We start from the raw sequence: 15,476 nt of genomic DNA on the forward strand, positions 1-15,476 counted from the left end.
GGGAGGATGGTAAAAAGAGGCAAAGGAAAAATCATTTTTAGTTTAATGGGACAAAGTATATACGTAATATGTGACAACAAGAGCCCAGATTGCTGCTTTCTGCATAAAGAAAACAGGTAGTAAACAACCTATTTCTCATTTAATAGTTTACCATCATGGCAAAGAGCTGGTTTCTCCTGGTTTGTCTGTCTGGGAAGAAGATTGCTGCGCCGCTGAGTAAGGTGTTCTTAACTTCCTGCTTCAGCATTTTAACTGGCATGAAGTTAGTGTCCTCCATATCCACCACTGCTCATGCAAAAAGGAAAGAAAAGGGTAAGTTTAAATGTGTTTAATGAAATACTAATTTAATTCAACTGTGTCTTTAATGCTTTGCACAACTTCAAGTCTTTGCAATCTCATACTATACTCGTAGAAGAAAATGAGCGAAAACATTTTGACTTTCATCAAGAATGATTTCTCAAAGGAGATATTTACTTGTTGAATAAATTAATTCTAGGAACATTAAGGCTTGACAACCATCACAGCTAATAAAGCATTCAAGATGTGACAGATTCTGTGTCAACTTGTTTCTTTACCTTGCTTTTCAGGAGACTGTCAGCTAATTAGCAAAAAACATATATTTAAATAAAGAGGGTTCAACCCTGTCTCCAATGAAAACTAGTGTGTAGATGCCATTCTTTTTACTGGCTCCAGACTCTTTCATACTTATGTAAATGTTACAAGCTCCTTCTAAGAACATTTATGTATGTTTATATACATATGCTTTATATATTTACTTATATATGAAATGTCTGAATTAAATGAACTTCAGTATCATACAGCTAAAGTATCACACTCCCTCCTGGTTCAAGGAAGGTGGCAGGTTCAATGGAAGTTTTCTATTGCAGCTTCTTACAGGCCTTATGCTATCAGAAAATCTATAAAGCCGCTTCAGAGGGTCAAGGAAAATTTCATTTTGGTAGACTAATTATTACACACTTACCTGAAGAAGAAAAGAAATGAATAGCTTGCTTAGTCTTTAGAAATAAATGTATTTTCCCAGTTTCTTACTATTTCAATACACTTGTAAGCCAGAAGAGTTAATATAGCCAATGCAAATTACCTTCACACAAGTGTCTGTAAAGATCTTCTGCAGCTTTCGCGTGACCAGGTGTTTTGCTCTGAAAAGTTTCTTGAGGTTTAGAAGTTTTATTTTCTTCAGTGAGTACAGAGAAACAGCTCTGGAGCAGCTGCAATAGTAGTGTTTGAGCAAAGATGCACTCTTCCCTTGGGCTGTAATAAAACATAAAACAAACAGAATCAAAAACTAGAGAAGGAGGATTTTTTTATAGAAAATAAATAATGCTATCATCTCAGATAGATACATGACAGCATAGCCAAAAAAAGTACAGCTATCAGCTAAATTTATCTACATCTCAATCTTCTCTGCAACATTATAGATAAAAACACATATGGCAGAAGAAAGATAATGTTATTTATGTGAACAATTTACTTGAGGGGAAAAAAATAATTGTGTTTTAATCAAACACATACACAGTGCTTTGTCACACAACACAGATGCAACTTACTTTTGCTGAAGTTTATTGTAAAAGTTCCAGAACAGCTGTAAATCAAGGTCTGTGAAGTCTAAATATGACTTGCTTTTTAATCCACTCTCCTTCTGTTGAACCTTAAAAAGGCAAAGAAAACGCAGAGTTTTAACTCCATACGGGACACATTTACAAGAAGCAGATTTCCAAGCACCGGTGTTAACACAGCCTAGTTTGCTCTATTTTTGCATCTACCATGAGTTCCATTCTAAGTTTTTCTCTCACATTCAGAGCTATTCTGATGATTTTGGCTACAACCTTCCCCTTCACAGTGTTACAAATTAGGGAATCCTTCCTCTTCCCATGTCTTCTATTCAAGAATTGGTGCTTAAAGATGGTTTTTAACTCTCTTCAGTGCCAAAGTACACATATCACCAGTAAACTTTGGCAAACACAACATCATTTTCTAGAGACCATTTTTTCTTCTAAAGCATGGCTCTAATAATTATTACATCTCCATCTATTCATTATCACCGTTAGCACAGCCTTATTACTTTCCGCAAGGAAAATACATGCTTAAACACAACAAAGAAGCAAAAATACCAGGTCCTGTGCAAGCTGCTGGATGAAATGAAGCGTCTTCAGGAGAAGAGTTGTGCCACAAACTGTCTCATCATCTGCCTTCCTGCACTGCAAGCAGTGCATGCTCCTGCTGGGTTCCTCTCGCACAGGCCGGAGATACCCAAGAACATTCAGGCCCTGCACTCCAAGCCGTTCTGCTGTGTCTTGTCTTGTGCACAGGAACTTAATCATTAAGTACTAGAAGGATGTAGAACACAGCACAAAGTTTGGTTTTAAAAGCTAAGGTCAAACTTGGCTTTTACAAGGCATCGGCTTGAAGAAAGCGGCTCATGAAGAGTAAATTCTGTAACTATGCAGTTGTTAAGGTATGAGATATATTAACTAAATATCTAGTTAACCAAATTTATGTCCATGTCCATAAAAGAACATACAATAATTGCACATTTTAATAAATAAGTAGAATTAAATATAAAATAGGTAACTGAAGATAGTAAAATAAAGCAATAAGGACACTATTGCTCAAAAAACTTATCATAAAACTAGTTATCTGTGCATTATCACAATTCTGCATTAACTTAAATCCTGAAGCACCATTTAACTATAGCTATATAGGTGTGCATACAGAGAAAGATAGTAACTCGGAAAATAAAAGTCAAACCATCCTTTCAGCAAGAAGCCATTTGGCTTTTACTCCTACTCAGAAGAGCTCACCTTGCACAAACAATTATGTTTAATTCATACATATAACAAAGCTCAGACAGGAACTTCTGCTCACTGTGAGCAGGTAATGGATTCTCATAGTTTCTTACTTGGGCAACTCTGCACTGCTGCATTTTGACATCCACCTCATCCCACTCTTCCTCCACTTCAAACCAGCCAATGGGATCATCGTCTCCCAACTCATCAGAGGAACTACTACTCCTATACACAGAAGAACAGATCAAAGTTTGTGAAGACGAAAGAAACTGCAAAGTTGTAGATATGCCACCAAAATAGTGTTAGCACGTTATGGCTGCGAAGAGGAGATAAAGGAAACAGAAAGTTTTGCACCTACAGAAACCTAAACAGGTTTTTAAATCAAATGGTTGAAATCAACAGCAGTGTCTATATTTCCTCAAACACACCAAATTGAGGCTCATTAAGACCCCAAAATAATGTATCGTTATTTCGAGCATAATTCTCAGCAGCTCAAGTGCCATTGCAAAAAGATCTAATATAACACTTATTTGTGACTGATCAGGAAGAGTGACCCTGTACCTGCTTTTCAAGAACTGTTTGAACTCCTTCAGCTTCCATTTGTCATAGCTTTCAAATCTTTTGAAGTGTTCCTCTGCATGGAACTTTTCTGAAGCGCTGTTGTAAGCAAACACCAGCCCACACTGTGCCCCAATGGCACCTCTTCGAACCTAAGGGAATACATCCAGAACAATGTAGAAAGAAAACCTTTTGATAAAGTAAGGTATTGTTTTCACAGGAAAATAATAACCATTACAGAAAGCAACTAAATACTGACAATTCTGAGCTCTGGAATCATTTTTAACCTGAAGAAAAAAATCAGGCTTTAGGAAAGTCTTATGGAAGTTCTTGTAATCCACTGAACCCCAAAATAAGGCTCCACAATAGAATGAATTTAAATTTTCAGTTGATACAAAAAATTAATCTACCTCAACTCTACCATTAGGGGAAAAGACCTGTACCTTTATTCTAATTTGTGTCACTTGAAATGAAGATTCAGTTCCAGTAGAAAGAATGATACTTGCTCTGGTCTTCCCAGTTTCAGTAAGAAAACCTAAAGGAGCAATGAGAACAGAGTGAGGCTAGAAGGACTGCTATAAAACATTGTAAGACTGTCCACAATATAACTAAAGAAAATAAACTCAAACCATATGCACGAGTATCCAAAGGGGTAAAAAACTTATTTAGAGTGTGGCAGATTTGCTGTCGTAACAGCTTTCATTTACAAATAGCACCACAGAAGACAGTACACAGAAAGGTTGTGTGGCATTTCAGTTCAAAAAGAGGTTGAAAACTACAAATCTCTTTCTCTCCAGTGTGTCCAGTACATAAGAACATCCTATAAAACATACTTGGAAGGAGAATTAATAGGTACGAGCACTCAAAAGAAACGTCAGTGATTTGTTCCAAAGCTCTCCATCAATATTTGAGAAACCAGCAGTGAATGATTTATGACTTCAAACCACAAAACGGGCCCTGGTGTCAATTTGTTGTGACAGCTTATTGCTTACTGCCATACTGTATCAATAATTCTTCCCAAAATGACACCCTTCTTGTTACTGTTGTTTTGACAACAAAGTGGTTCCTGAGATACTCACTTTGTTGTAAAATAGATCTATATATCAGGGTGCTTTTTTTAAACAGATCTTCTGTATCACAAAACTACTGAGTAGTGCAACAGCACTTGTTAACAGCCCGTATGTCTGACTGAAGTTCTGGATTTTAAGTGCAGGCTCTTACCATCCCCAGTCCATGGCTCTACAAGGAGGTTTTCAGGCCCTGATTTATCTTCTTTCCCTTTTACATCACATGCTTGCAAAGTTAGTCGTAATGGCTTTCCTAAACAAGAAAAACATTGGGTTTATAACTTCATAAAACGTAAAGCTTATTTTTCCCCCGTTCTAAGTTCTTCACACAAAAATTAAACAAAAAAATTACAGTGCCATGAGCTTCTTACCATTGTCCCAGCAAATAAACACTAACATCACCTCGGGAAAGGGGTCACACAGTTCATGCTCCCTCTCTCAAGATGATGCCACCTGGTTCAGTTCTTAGATCACAGCAAGCTTGCATAATCATGAATTCTTAGGGTAGTTCACCTTTACAAGCTCTGTGCTCTTAGTAAGAGTCATTAACTAGGACAACTTACATAATTCCAAATGCCAGCAAGATAACAAGTAAAACAATTGAGAAAGCTGTACATTATCATAAGTACATACAGTAAAAAAATCCAACAATCATTCATTTACCATATTTATACAGCAGGTTCTGTCTAACTGTTGCCATAGAAGCGATAAGCGATGAAGCCTTGTATGGAGTGTCCAGATGATCAGTGATTGTACATAGGGAGCTTATCACTTTAGCAACACTCCCCCTGGCTAAGGCAAAGGCCAAGAGTGTAAGTTCAACGTCTGGAGTAGTACAACAACTGGGGAGAGGAAAGAAAAGCAGAAGAAAAAAAAAATAACTCAGGACAAGTGCAGCAAGTACAGTTTTAAGATGTGATAACTGGTTTCTTATATGGTAACCTAATTGGAGAACTCTTTAAAGCACATAAATATAAAATCCAGCAGCTCTGTGGCTTGTTAGAGTTGCTGCAGTAAGCATTTGGTACTGTACAGAGTTCTGCAGATTAACAGAACACCCTGCTCTGTGCAGATCCAGTTGCCTGCAGGGAACCCAAGACCTGAATATGTCCCTTTGGATGCTCCAGTATCTCCCAGCTGAGCAGCAAACACTGCCCAAACGGCCTGCACTGATGGACACTGCTTTCATGGAGGTATGCTTTGCAGCAACCTCTGTAAATGAATGGTTTCCTCAAACAGCAAAATCCACATTCCCTTTAACATCAGGGCCCAGGCTAATAAGGCACACCAGTTGAACTACTGTCAGCCAACAGCTATCTCAACTCTACTTCCTTTTCCCTATTATCAGCAGTCCTGCTAACGATTGCTTCGTCACCATACAGGACCATGCAATCAGAAGCAGTCTTTGACCTTTGCAATTACTGGGAGCTGAAATTTTTTCTTGATCAAAGTCCCTCCAGTCCCATTTGAAGTCACTGCAGATCATCCTAACATTAAATTACACTACATTTAAAACCAAAAGACAGCAGGATAGATGTTTAGCTTCTAAATAAATAATGCTCACACACAAAACCTAAGGCATCACTTTCTCAATATCTTTGAAGTTTCCAAGACAGTAAAAAAAGAAAATAGCAGATAAGAAAGAAATCAGACATTTGCTATACAAATTCTTCTAAACCATTTTCCATGTTGGTCAGAGCACATTAAACACGATCTCACCTTGTTATTCTTATGAGGAAGCTATCTACTTCTTGCAAAACATTTGGAGACAAGAAGTTGGAAAAATCTGTAGAGCTTGGTGTCAGAGACAGAGGTGGCATGTGCTGCAGGGCTCTCCTAGGAAGAGGGATGGAACAGAACTTCAGAAAACCAGGCAATGAAAGAAAGCAGACATTTAGTTCTTCATGTTTTTTTGGAAGTAGCTCCCTACAAGTAGCTTCTGAAGGCAGGAAGAACCTATTTACACAGATAATCTGTTCAAAGTTAAAGCAGAATTGCACTGCAGCTGGGAAAAGTTTAGTTATTGTTGAGTAACCTTGAAATATCAGTATCAGTCTCAGATTTAATGAGAAATAAAGCAAGGTGCTTTGAATTAAGTCTGTGACAGAACCAGAAATAACCTGCTGTTTAAATATAACCTTTAAGTAGTTCTAGAATCAAGCAAGAGCCCGTTAGCAAGGGGAAAACTGATTTAAAACTCTTCCAAAATGATTTGAACATTATTTTTTGTTCAATTTCCTAAGATAAAGTAATAACCCCTGAAAACTGGGATTCAAATTGCTCGCATCAAAGCCCACCTAAGTTTGGTTTTTGACTTCAGAACTCCAAACACTGCTATTTTTGAATACTTTTTTTTTTTTTTTAAATAACTGTTTTCAGGCCTCTTTAGAAACATAAGTCTTGAGCAGATAAATACCAAAACTGTAGCAAAACTGCAGGTCTTCGGCTCTAGCAAAGCTAAACTGTGTAGAAATGATGAACTATACTCAAGTAACCATGAACACTCCTCAAATAGACATGAGCATATATAAAGTTTAAAAGTTTGCAATTAAAGATAGCATTAATGGACTTCAGCCTACAGTATTCATTAGCTAATGACAGTGGTGCTCTTAAACAGGGTGGTATCATGCTAACTAAGCTCTATAAAAGTTGACATGGGTGTGTAGAGATGTTATTACAATTCCAATCCTTCAAGTCATCGGGCAGAAGCATTTGGCAGTCAAACAAGGAAACGTTACACAGAAAGCAGCCAATGACCACAAAGCATCTGCAGCAATATCGCATACAGCCAACTGTATTCCCTTGCAATGAACAGCAAGGCATTACAGAAGCAAAACTGGTGAAAAAGAAGCTAAATTAAGCTCCATTCATAAGTGGAAGTTGTCCCCTATTTATAATCAGTGAAGTTAAAAAAAGAGAGAGCTATTTAATTCTAGGCTCCCTGAAAACATTACAAGGCGAAGATAAGCAAAACCCATAATTTTTGGTGTCCAGTCAGTTGTGGCTTAACAATTGGATTAGCTGCAATACGGTACAAGAATGATATTTGTTCTGGTATGTGCAAGAGGATGAAGGTGAAACATAAAAATTTAAGCAACGTGGTAGATAAAAGGACGTTTAAATATCTTAATGGAGGGAGTGGAAACCAGTTACGCAAGGCAAATCAGTTCACAGAAACTAGAAGTAGCCACAAAAACACAACCAGGAAGTTTGGTACTTACTGAGTATTTAGTAATATAGTGTGAACAAAGGCTGGATTGGTTTCCATGGAAGCTGTTACCAGAGAGGTCAGCAGAGACCAATACCAGATAGCTGAAGCATCGCAGACTGAGACGCCCACCTTCTTAACTCTTTGATAACCAATTGCCCTGAGTCCATGGATTCTAGTGTCACATCCATCACTAAGGCAACGCTTGATGTTTATCTGAACATCTGTCAAAGCAAAAAAAAACACATTTTTTCTATTTCTTCTCCTGGATGAGACGTAGAAGAATCCCAGTACTTAAAACAACGCAGAGAAAACAGAGCAAACATAGCAGATTACTCTCACATAAGGACAACTAGCACATGTATGTTTCTTTGTAACTACAAACTCTATCATTTCATAAATTCATCTTTGGAAATGGCTTATGTGATTCACTGCTTCCTATAGAAGTTAGAAGTTCAAGCTTAGAAAGAGATTAACTATTATTTTAGTAGTACTAACTGTACCTTTTTACTTCCACACATTGGAAGAATTTTGGGTCAGGAGAGGATGGGGTAAGTAAGGAAAATGAATAAAGCCTAAGTGCAAGCTTTTAAAGTTCCGTATAAAAGTGGGTAGAATTATAAAGTAAGGATAAAATTCTCTTAGTTACTTATTATGAGGAACTATACTTGTGGCCTGCCTCTGTGGCAGTGAAACTTTGTCATAGTGAAAAGCATCTGAGGTGAAGGTACAAAACTTCTGAGGCTTCCTAAACCATCTTAAGAAGCAGCTTTTTCTCTGGTTGCTTAGGGTGCAGCAACCACAGATCCACCGGACTTAAAAATAACACGGCTTAGAAATCCTCAGCATAAAACCTGCTCTGCAAAAATCATCTGACTGACTCTTCAGATACAAAAACAAAATAGCCTGCCAGATACAGTTTTCTCTGCTAAGATATCATTATCTAACATATGCTTTCCCTCTGCAAGCAAAGATATTTTAACACTGCCTGATGTCGTCAAACATAAAGGCTGAAGCTGCATTTTCATCATTCTAGCTCTTCAACCCTTAACCCCAGTTACAGACACCAAAAGAAGGACTCAAAGACTCTCTTAGAGACTAGAAATTAAACTACAATTAGAACAATTTATCTGCCTCAACAGCAAGGTCAACAGTTTCTGCTCTAATAACTGACATTGCAACACATCACTCTACGACCTACCCAAACTTTCACCTTCAAGAAAAGCAACAGAACAATATACCAATGTATCTTTATTGACTCACACATCTGACTAATGTTAGCGTTTTCCAACAGTGTTACGTAGCCAGTGATATTGCTTGGAATGTGAACGTCTCGGACCTCCTGGAGACTGCTGGCATTCCTTCCCACTGCCACTGTCACTTGCTGTGGCATGTAGCTCTGGTCATTAGCTGCCACCGCAATAGACAGATGTCTCAGAACAACATCTGGTTTCATCTTTAAACTGCAAAGCAATGAAAAAAATATTTATTGAAATAGAAGATTCAACAAGAGTTGCACTTTTAGCAAAGCCTCACCCAGTTTCTAGTTTTATAGGAAAGCTGGGGACGGAATTTTTACAAGGGCACGTAGCGAGAGAACAAGGGGTAATGGCTATAAACTGGAAGAGGGTAGATTAGGAAGCAATCCTTCACTGTGAGGGTGGTGAGACACTGGAACAGGCTGCTCAGAGAGGCTGTGGGTGCCTCCTCCCTGGAGGAGTTCAAGGCCATGCCAGACGGGGCAGTGAGCAACCTGGTGTAGTGGGAGGTGTCCCTGCCCAAAGCAGGGGTTTGGAATGAGATCCTCTAGGTCCCTTCCAATCCAAACCATTCTATGATTCTACAACTACCAGAAATCACCATTTGTTCCAAGGAGCAATAACTGCCTACATGGTGGCAAAGCACTTCCACTCCAGCACTAACCACAGCATCTCTAGCATGGGTTGGAAAGTTAGCTAAAGAAGCACACGCATCAACACAAAAGATGCATGGCCTTTACAAGCCACGTTAGGCTGTTAAGCTTCACGATACATGCTTTCAAACAGAGTTACCTGTCACTCAGTAATTCCAGCATCTCCACCCGCACTGGCTGTAAGACCAAAGAACTGACAAACCTGAGGCTCAGCTGCACACTGCTGGGGCACTCACCGTATCCAATGGGAGCGAGCACTGCCGTCAGACTGCCAGAAGGACGTCGTTTCCCCATTTGTCATCTTGTCAATATCAGCAGAATTGGATGAGGTTTCTATATGAGTATAGCACTTTGTGACAGACTTCAGCTTGTCCGACTCCTCGTTACCATTCAAGTCACTGGGGTATTCTGGGGGAAAAGAAGTAATAAGAAATAACATTCCTTCTTTTGCTCACTTTCACAAACTGCTTTACTTTTATTACAATCTTATGTAAGTTAACTTGTTGGCACAGAACAAAGTTCCTGGAGAAGAGTTCCTGACAGAAAATAAAGTGCAACAGAATTTCACTGCAGATGAAGTCACAATAATCATAATCTACCACTTGAAGTATGAAAATACCAATCTTAACTGCATCCAGCAGCCTCCTACCCCTATTGGTCCCATCACTACTTTAGTAGTTTTATGCCCAATTATAGAATGGGAGAAAGTAACATATGATGGAGAAAACCTTAATCCAGCTATGCTAGAGAACAGACAAAACCAACCATTTCCCTAAATAACTTGGTCCATTTCAATAAAGATCAACTTTATTAAAAGTCACGCTTGTCGAAGATTAAAGGAAACATTTCCATTTGTCTGGAAACACTCCTTCAAGCTGTGGTGATACAGCCATTCTGGAAAGGAAAAAAATAGGGGGAAAAAAACCCACAACATACCTTTCTCTTTTAGGAGAAGTCGATCTAAGGAATCCTTCAGAACAGAAGACCGCATCATGCAGATGTTGTTGAAGTACTCCAGCACTGGGTATGGGATGGCAGTACTGGAAATTCGATTCCGGTGCAAGAACCTCAGGATCATTGAAGCATGAAGGCCAAGGCGCTCTTTAGATTCGGAAAATATATCTATAAAACCTAGAAAGAGACAATATTCCTTTCTTTATTGCAGCACCTGACTTGACCGAGTCCACACTGTTCCCCTCTACCCCTTGTTATTAGATAAATGCTAATTAAACACAAGAGCCAATATTGGAACTATATTCCACCATATCAAGTAACTACAGCAGGACAGTGGAAAGGTCAAACAACTTGTCAGTTACTTGAGATGTTCAAAAGAGCTCATAACAACCACCAAGTATCTTAGTTCTTATTCATACTTTGTAGACCAGAAGTTCAAAACTCTTATCTTCATTATCAAGGCGAAACAGACCTGCTTGGCCTAGAGCTGGTGTTCTCACATCACTCACCTAGAGCTACACTAGGCATCTCCCTTTGGCACCTGTGGATCATTCCCAAAGAGGTGCCTAATGCTTTCCACCATCTACATAAGAGATTTCAGCTCCAGTGGCATTCTGTATCACAGCACATTTAGATGTATCAAACAATACTCCCTAAGTACTTCCTGATGGCTTATCTGTTAGCCAGTTCTAACACTTCTTGTCCAATCCTCTAAGGCAAATCCCCTTTAGCCACTTATCATTAAAAGCTTGGGAGAAAAGACAGCAACTGATCCTTATCCCAGAACATACATTCCAAAAACCATTTTCCAAAATAAAAGCTATCAAATTCCAAATAAGTTTCAGTGGGATTCCAAGACCTAAACAACGTGTGTGACTCATCATTTCAAACAGCCTCAGCAGAGGATTTATTCTTCTAGCTATGAAGTATAAGACTGTGACTGCTTTACCAAAACTCTGCAAGAAACTTTGTTCTGTCTCTGAGAAAAACGAAACGAGGATAACAACCAGACAGAGAAAATATCAGTCACTTATTGAAGTGTTTTAGCTGAACGTCATTACAGGGGGGGCAGTGAGAACAGCTTGGAGTAAAAGCTTGAGAAGATTAGGACTGAAAACACTACCAAAGCAATACACTGAAGCAGCACTCCTTACACAGGGCAGAACTTGGGAAACCATTTGTTCCCTGCTGTTCCCATACCTGGAACAAGTGAACAAGCCTGCAGTTGCCTGATGACATGGCTCAGCTCCCCTTGAAGATTAGCTCCACTGGAATTCTTCAGAGCCTCCAGCATATTCTCCACATCTACGGTGCCATCTCCTTCAGCATCAAATTGTGCAAAAGCCTGACAAGGAGGGGGGAAAAAAAAGAACCTTTATTTCAGCATCTCTGCTTCAATGTATTTCACGCAAACTTTAGTTATAATGGAACATTACAATGCCATTAAACCAAAATCAAAAAAGTCTGTTTGCTGCAGCACTGAATTTATGACAACAGCAAGCATTGCCTGGTTGAAAATCTGCAGTCTTTAGCAGGTTTCAAGGCATTTGCATTGCATTCCTATTAAAGCCAACCATAGCTACGCTTAGGTGGAGGCAGCACATCATCCATACCAGTGAATCAGCACAATCCATCCACCCAACATCTGTGACTGCAAAGAAAGTGCTCGTGAAAGAACGTGAAAAACCCTCTTCCATTAAATGGCAAGTTTGTTCTAAAAGCATCACAATGCATTACTAATTAGGGCCACATCCATTTCACACCGCATCCATTCAAAACCTTTCAGGTTTTACATACTTCTAGACTAGCTATTAGCTATTATTGCCCAGAGGTTGTGGATGCCCCCTCCCTGGAAGCACCCAAGGCCAGGCTGGATGGGACTGTGAGCAACCTGGTGTATTGGAGGTGTCCCTATAGCAGGGGAGCTTAATGGTTCCTTCCAACCATTCTATGATCCTATGATATTTCCTTTATTTAAAAAAATCCTCTAAACCCAGCAGCCCACATACCCAACAAGCACAAAGCTCAGGAAGAAGCCCACACTCGAGACACGTTTGGTTCTGATTATCAAACCCAACGTACCATTATAAAAGCAATATCCTAGAGAGAAACAATCTGAGATGACTCGATGAAAATAACCTGCCAATTAACCGTGGCATAATTACAGCACTGAATGAGAGCAAAGTCCTCAGAAGGCACCCGAGCTGAAGCACGACGTCTGAGCTGGCTGAAGCTGCGGTGGCAGTTGTGTGGAGCTGAAGCTGGGCTCAGCAGGTCCATGTGTGAGCTCCCAGCTGGAGTTCTGCTCCTCACTGCACACATGGCAGGTGCTGGGCAGGGGAAGCTCCCCAAGCAGAGCTCGGGCCTTTGCTCGAGGACAATAGAGGGAATTCATTTTAACAAACAGATCCAGTGCCAAAACAAATGAAGGCACAGCTTGGCACCAAGCTACATGACTTCTCCTGCCCCTGTCTGGGGTCACACTGTATAATCACTAACCCATGAAGCAAGCAAGCTGTGGGATGCTACCAGTGAGAATCAACATTGCATGGGATGAGGCTGGGGCTGCCAAGCACTGCTCTAAGCCAACATCTGACACCTGCATGCACAAAGAGATTACCACATTGACGCTTCCTTTGCATGTTAATGCAGCTTTCCTTTTTAAACCCTTCCTCTGACCTCAGCAGATCTATAATCTCACCGACCCCAAAAGTCTACAACTATTTCTGTCTGCTCAGTGTAACTTCAGTGCTATTTGAGCATGAAGCATTGGCAGTTTCCACTGCTCTGCCACACTGCTGTGCACAGGGCGGTACCAACCTTAAGAAAGGGTTCATCTAACCAGCCAATAGACAGAGGTTCCTTTTGCCCACAAAGCATTTAACAAATGTGTTCCCCGGCCTGAGAGCAGAAAAACTTAATGGGAGATGAGAACTTAAATCTGTGCCAGGCAGAACTCTTTAGATGTCAAGAAGTAGAAACCTTCTGCCCCATCACCTACAAACACCCCACTCTCAGGAAGCAGATCCTGGACACCCACCATCCTCCATCCAGCTGCAGAAACAATGAATGAGGGATTTCCACACACATCCCAACATCCCCACATGGCAGCAGCACAGCTGAGCTGTGACCACACCCCCATCCCAGCACAAACCCTATGACACGCTTTTTCCTCATTTCCTAGAATGTGCAAAATAAACTATGCTTGTCATGCAGAGGAAGATGTGAAATGTAACCCCCAAAGTATTGCTTTAGCCTAAAAACTCAGTCTCTTGTATTAACAGTGAGAATCCCAGTGTACTGATATTGCTCTCTGACTTGTGAGAGGTTAAGAAGTGTCGGTTATTGGCTCTTGGGAAGGAACTGGACGTGGCACTGAGGTTAGTGAGCACAGTGGGGATGGGTTGATGGTTGGACTCAGTGATTTTAGAGGTATTCTCCAGCCTTAATGATCCTAAGGGTAAATTCAGAGGCAGCGTTTCAGCCAGCTGTGAGAAGCAGCCTGGAACCAACACACAGCCTGTCTGACAGCACCAACCTCCTCCCGGCTCCCAGCGGTCGGTTACTATGTCAGCACTGACTCATTTCTAGGAGCACACATGCAACTCAAAGGTCAGCTTCCCCAGTTATCCTGACTCTTGGGAGCCATAGAAAGGCTGGAGGGAGACACCAGGAAGGCCCAGGCACTGCCTGAGGAAACAGCTTTGGACACAGCCGCTTCCTTCAGTAGCTCAATCTTCCTTCAGTAGCTGGATTCCCAACGGGGCATTCTGGAGTCCAGCTCTAGAACAGGGCACAATGAGTAGCACTACAGTTTGGTGCTCTGGGTTCCAGCTCCCTGTATTCCTCTGCAGGACTGAAGGGAAACCACGCTCCCTCCTACCACTGAGGCTGACAATAGCAGGACACGGGGAAATGGTTTTAAGTTAAAAGAGGGAAGATTTAGGTTGGATGTTAGGGGGAAGTTCTTTACTAGAAGAGTGGTGAGGCCCTGGAACAGGCTGCACAGGGAGGTTGTGGATGCCCCGTCCTTGGAGATGTTCAAGACCAGGTTGGACGGGGCCGTGGGCAACCTGATCTATGGGGTCTCTATGGGGATCTATGGGGTCTATAGGGTCTCTATGGGGTCTCCTGGGCAACCTGATCTAGTAAAGGTGTATGTTTGGTGGCCCTGCCAGGCAGGGGGGTTGGAACTCCATGATCCTTGAGGTCCCTTCCAACCCGGCTCATCGTGTCATTCTATACCAGCCGCTCCCATTCCTCTCTCTGCCCCTTCCGGGCCTCGGTTGCCGGGCGGTGCCGGCTCGTGTCCCCGCTCTCGCTCCGTTCTCACTCACCTCCTCGCTCTCCCCGCGGGACCCCGCGTTCATCCTGGACACGCTTTCCAGCACCTCGCAGAACTGCTCCAGACTCACGGCCTCGTCCCCCCGGCTCATCCTCTCCTCCAACCATCTCACCAACGCTCCGTGATGTCTCGACACCAACGATTCCGGCAGCGCCGTTTCCCTCAGCCGGGCCGTGGCCTCTCTGAGCCGGGCCTGCTCCAGCAGCACCTCGACGGGCGGCAGCGGAGCGGCCGGGAAGGGATCTCCGTGCTGAGCCGGCTCCATGCCTTCCTCGGCCGCCTCCTCCTCCTCTTCCTCGCTGCTGTGACTCACCGCCGTCCCCATGAGCGTGTGGCTGTGGCCGGACACCTCAGGGCTGCTTCTCCTTCCTCCTCGTTCCTCCTCCCCCTCCCTTCTGTCTCCTCCCGACCCGCCTTACTCAGCAGCTTCCCGCCCGCCCGCACCTGTCAGCGCCCGGCCGGCGGCGGCCGCACCACACTGCCGTAAAGCGACACCCGGCGCCGCAAAACCCCGCCCTTTACTTTTTACGACGCGCGCCGTAAAGCAGCGCGGAACTGTACGCGTGACAACTCTGCCGCCACGCTGCCGTTAAGCGCGGCGCTGCGCTGTCGCGAAAACGTCGTA

The 15,476-nt window shown here is 42.0% G+C and overlaps 1 protein-coding gene across 2 annotated transcripts in view; it reads right to left on the minus strand.

Annotated features, from left to right (window-relative positions):
• ZZEF1 (zinc finger ZZ-type and EF-hand domain containing 1) overlaps positions 1 to 15,435 on the minus strand; it is a 46,840-nt gene extending 31,405 nt beyond the window's left edge. For both annotated transcript variants that reach the window (XM_085521733.1, XM_015880599.3), the window contains exons 1-16: positions 14,844 to 15,435; positions 11,707 to 11,851; positions 10,489 to 10,683; positions 9,789 to 9,960; positions 8,904 to 9,103; positions 7,654 to 7,864; positions 6,152 to 6,268; positions 5,096 to 5,274; positions 4,587 to 4,685; positions 3,809 to 3,900; positions 3,369 to 3,517; positions 2,921 to 3,032; positions 2,133 to 2,348; positions 1,569 to 1,669; positions 1,103 to 1,272; positions 152 to 285 (exon numbers count right to left, since the gene is read on the minus strand). In XM_085521733.1, coding sequence (XP_085377859.1) covers positions 152 to 285; positions 1,103 to 1,272; positions 1,569 to 1,669; positions 2,133 to 2,348; positions 2,921 to 3,032; positions 3,369 to 3,517; positions 3,809 to 3,900; positions 4,587 to 4,685; positions 5,096 to 5,274; positions 6,152 to 6,268; positions 7,654 to 7,864; positions 8,904 to 9,103; positions 9,789 to 9,960; positions 10,489 to 10,683; positions 11,707 to 11,851; positions 14,844 to 15,176 — 2,625 coding nt within the window. In that variant the 5' untranslated portion in view covers positions 15,177 to 15,435. The remainder of the gene's footprint in view (positions 1 to 151; positions 286 to 1,102; positions 1,273 to 1,568; positions 1,670 to 2,132; positions 2,349 to 2,920; positions 3,033 to 3,368; positions 3,518 to 3,808; positions 3,901 to 4,586; positions 4,686 to 5,095; positions 5,275 to 6,151; positions 6,269 to 7,653; positions 7,865 to 8,903; positions 9,104 to 9,788; positions 9,961 to 10,488; positions 10,684 to 11,706; positions 11,852 to 14,843) is intronic.
• Between the last annotated feature and the right edge of the window lie 41 nt (positions 15,436 to 15,476).

This window comes from Coturnix japonica, chromosome 22 (assembly GCF_054131305.1).
Source record: "Coturnix japonica strain WE chromosome 22, WE-NBRP24, whole genome shotgun sequence".
NCBI lineage: Eukaryota > Metazoa > Chordata > Aves > Galliformes > Phasianidae > Coturnix > Coturnix japonica.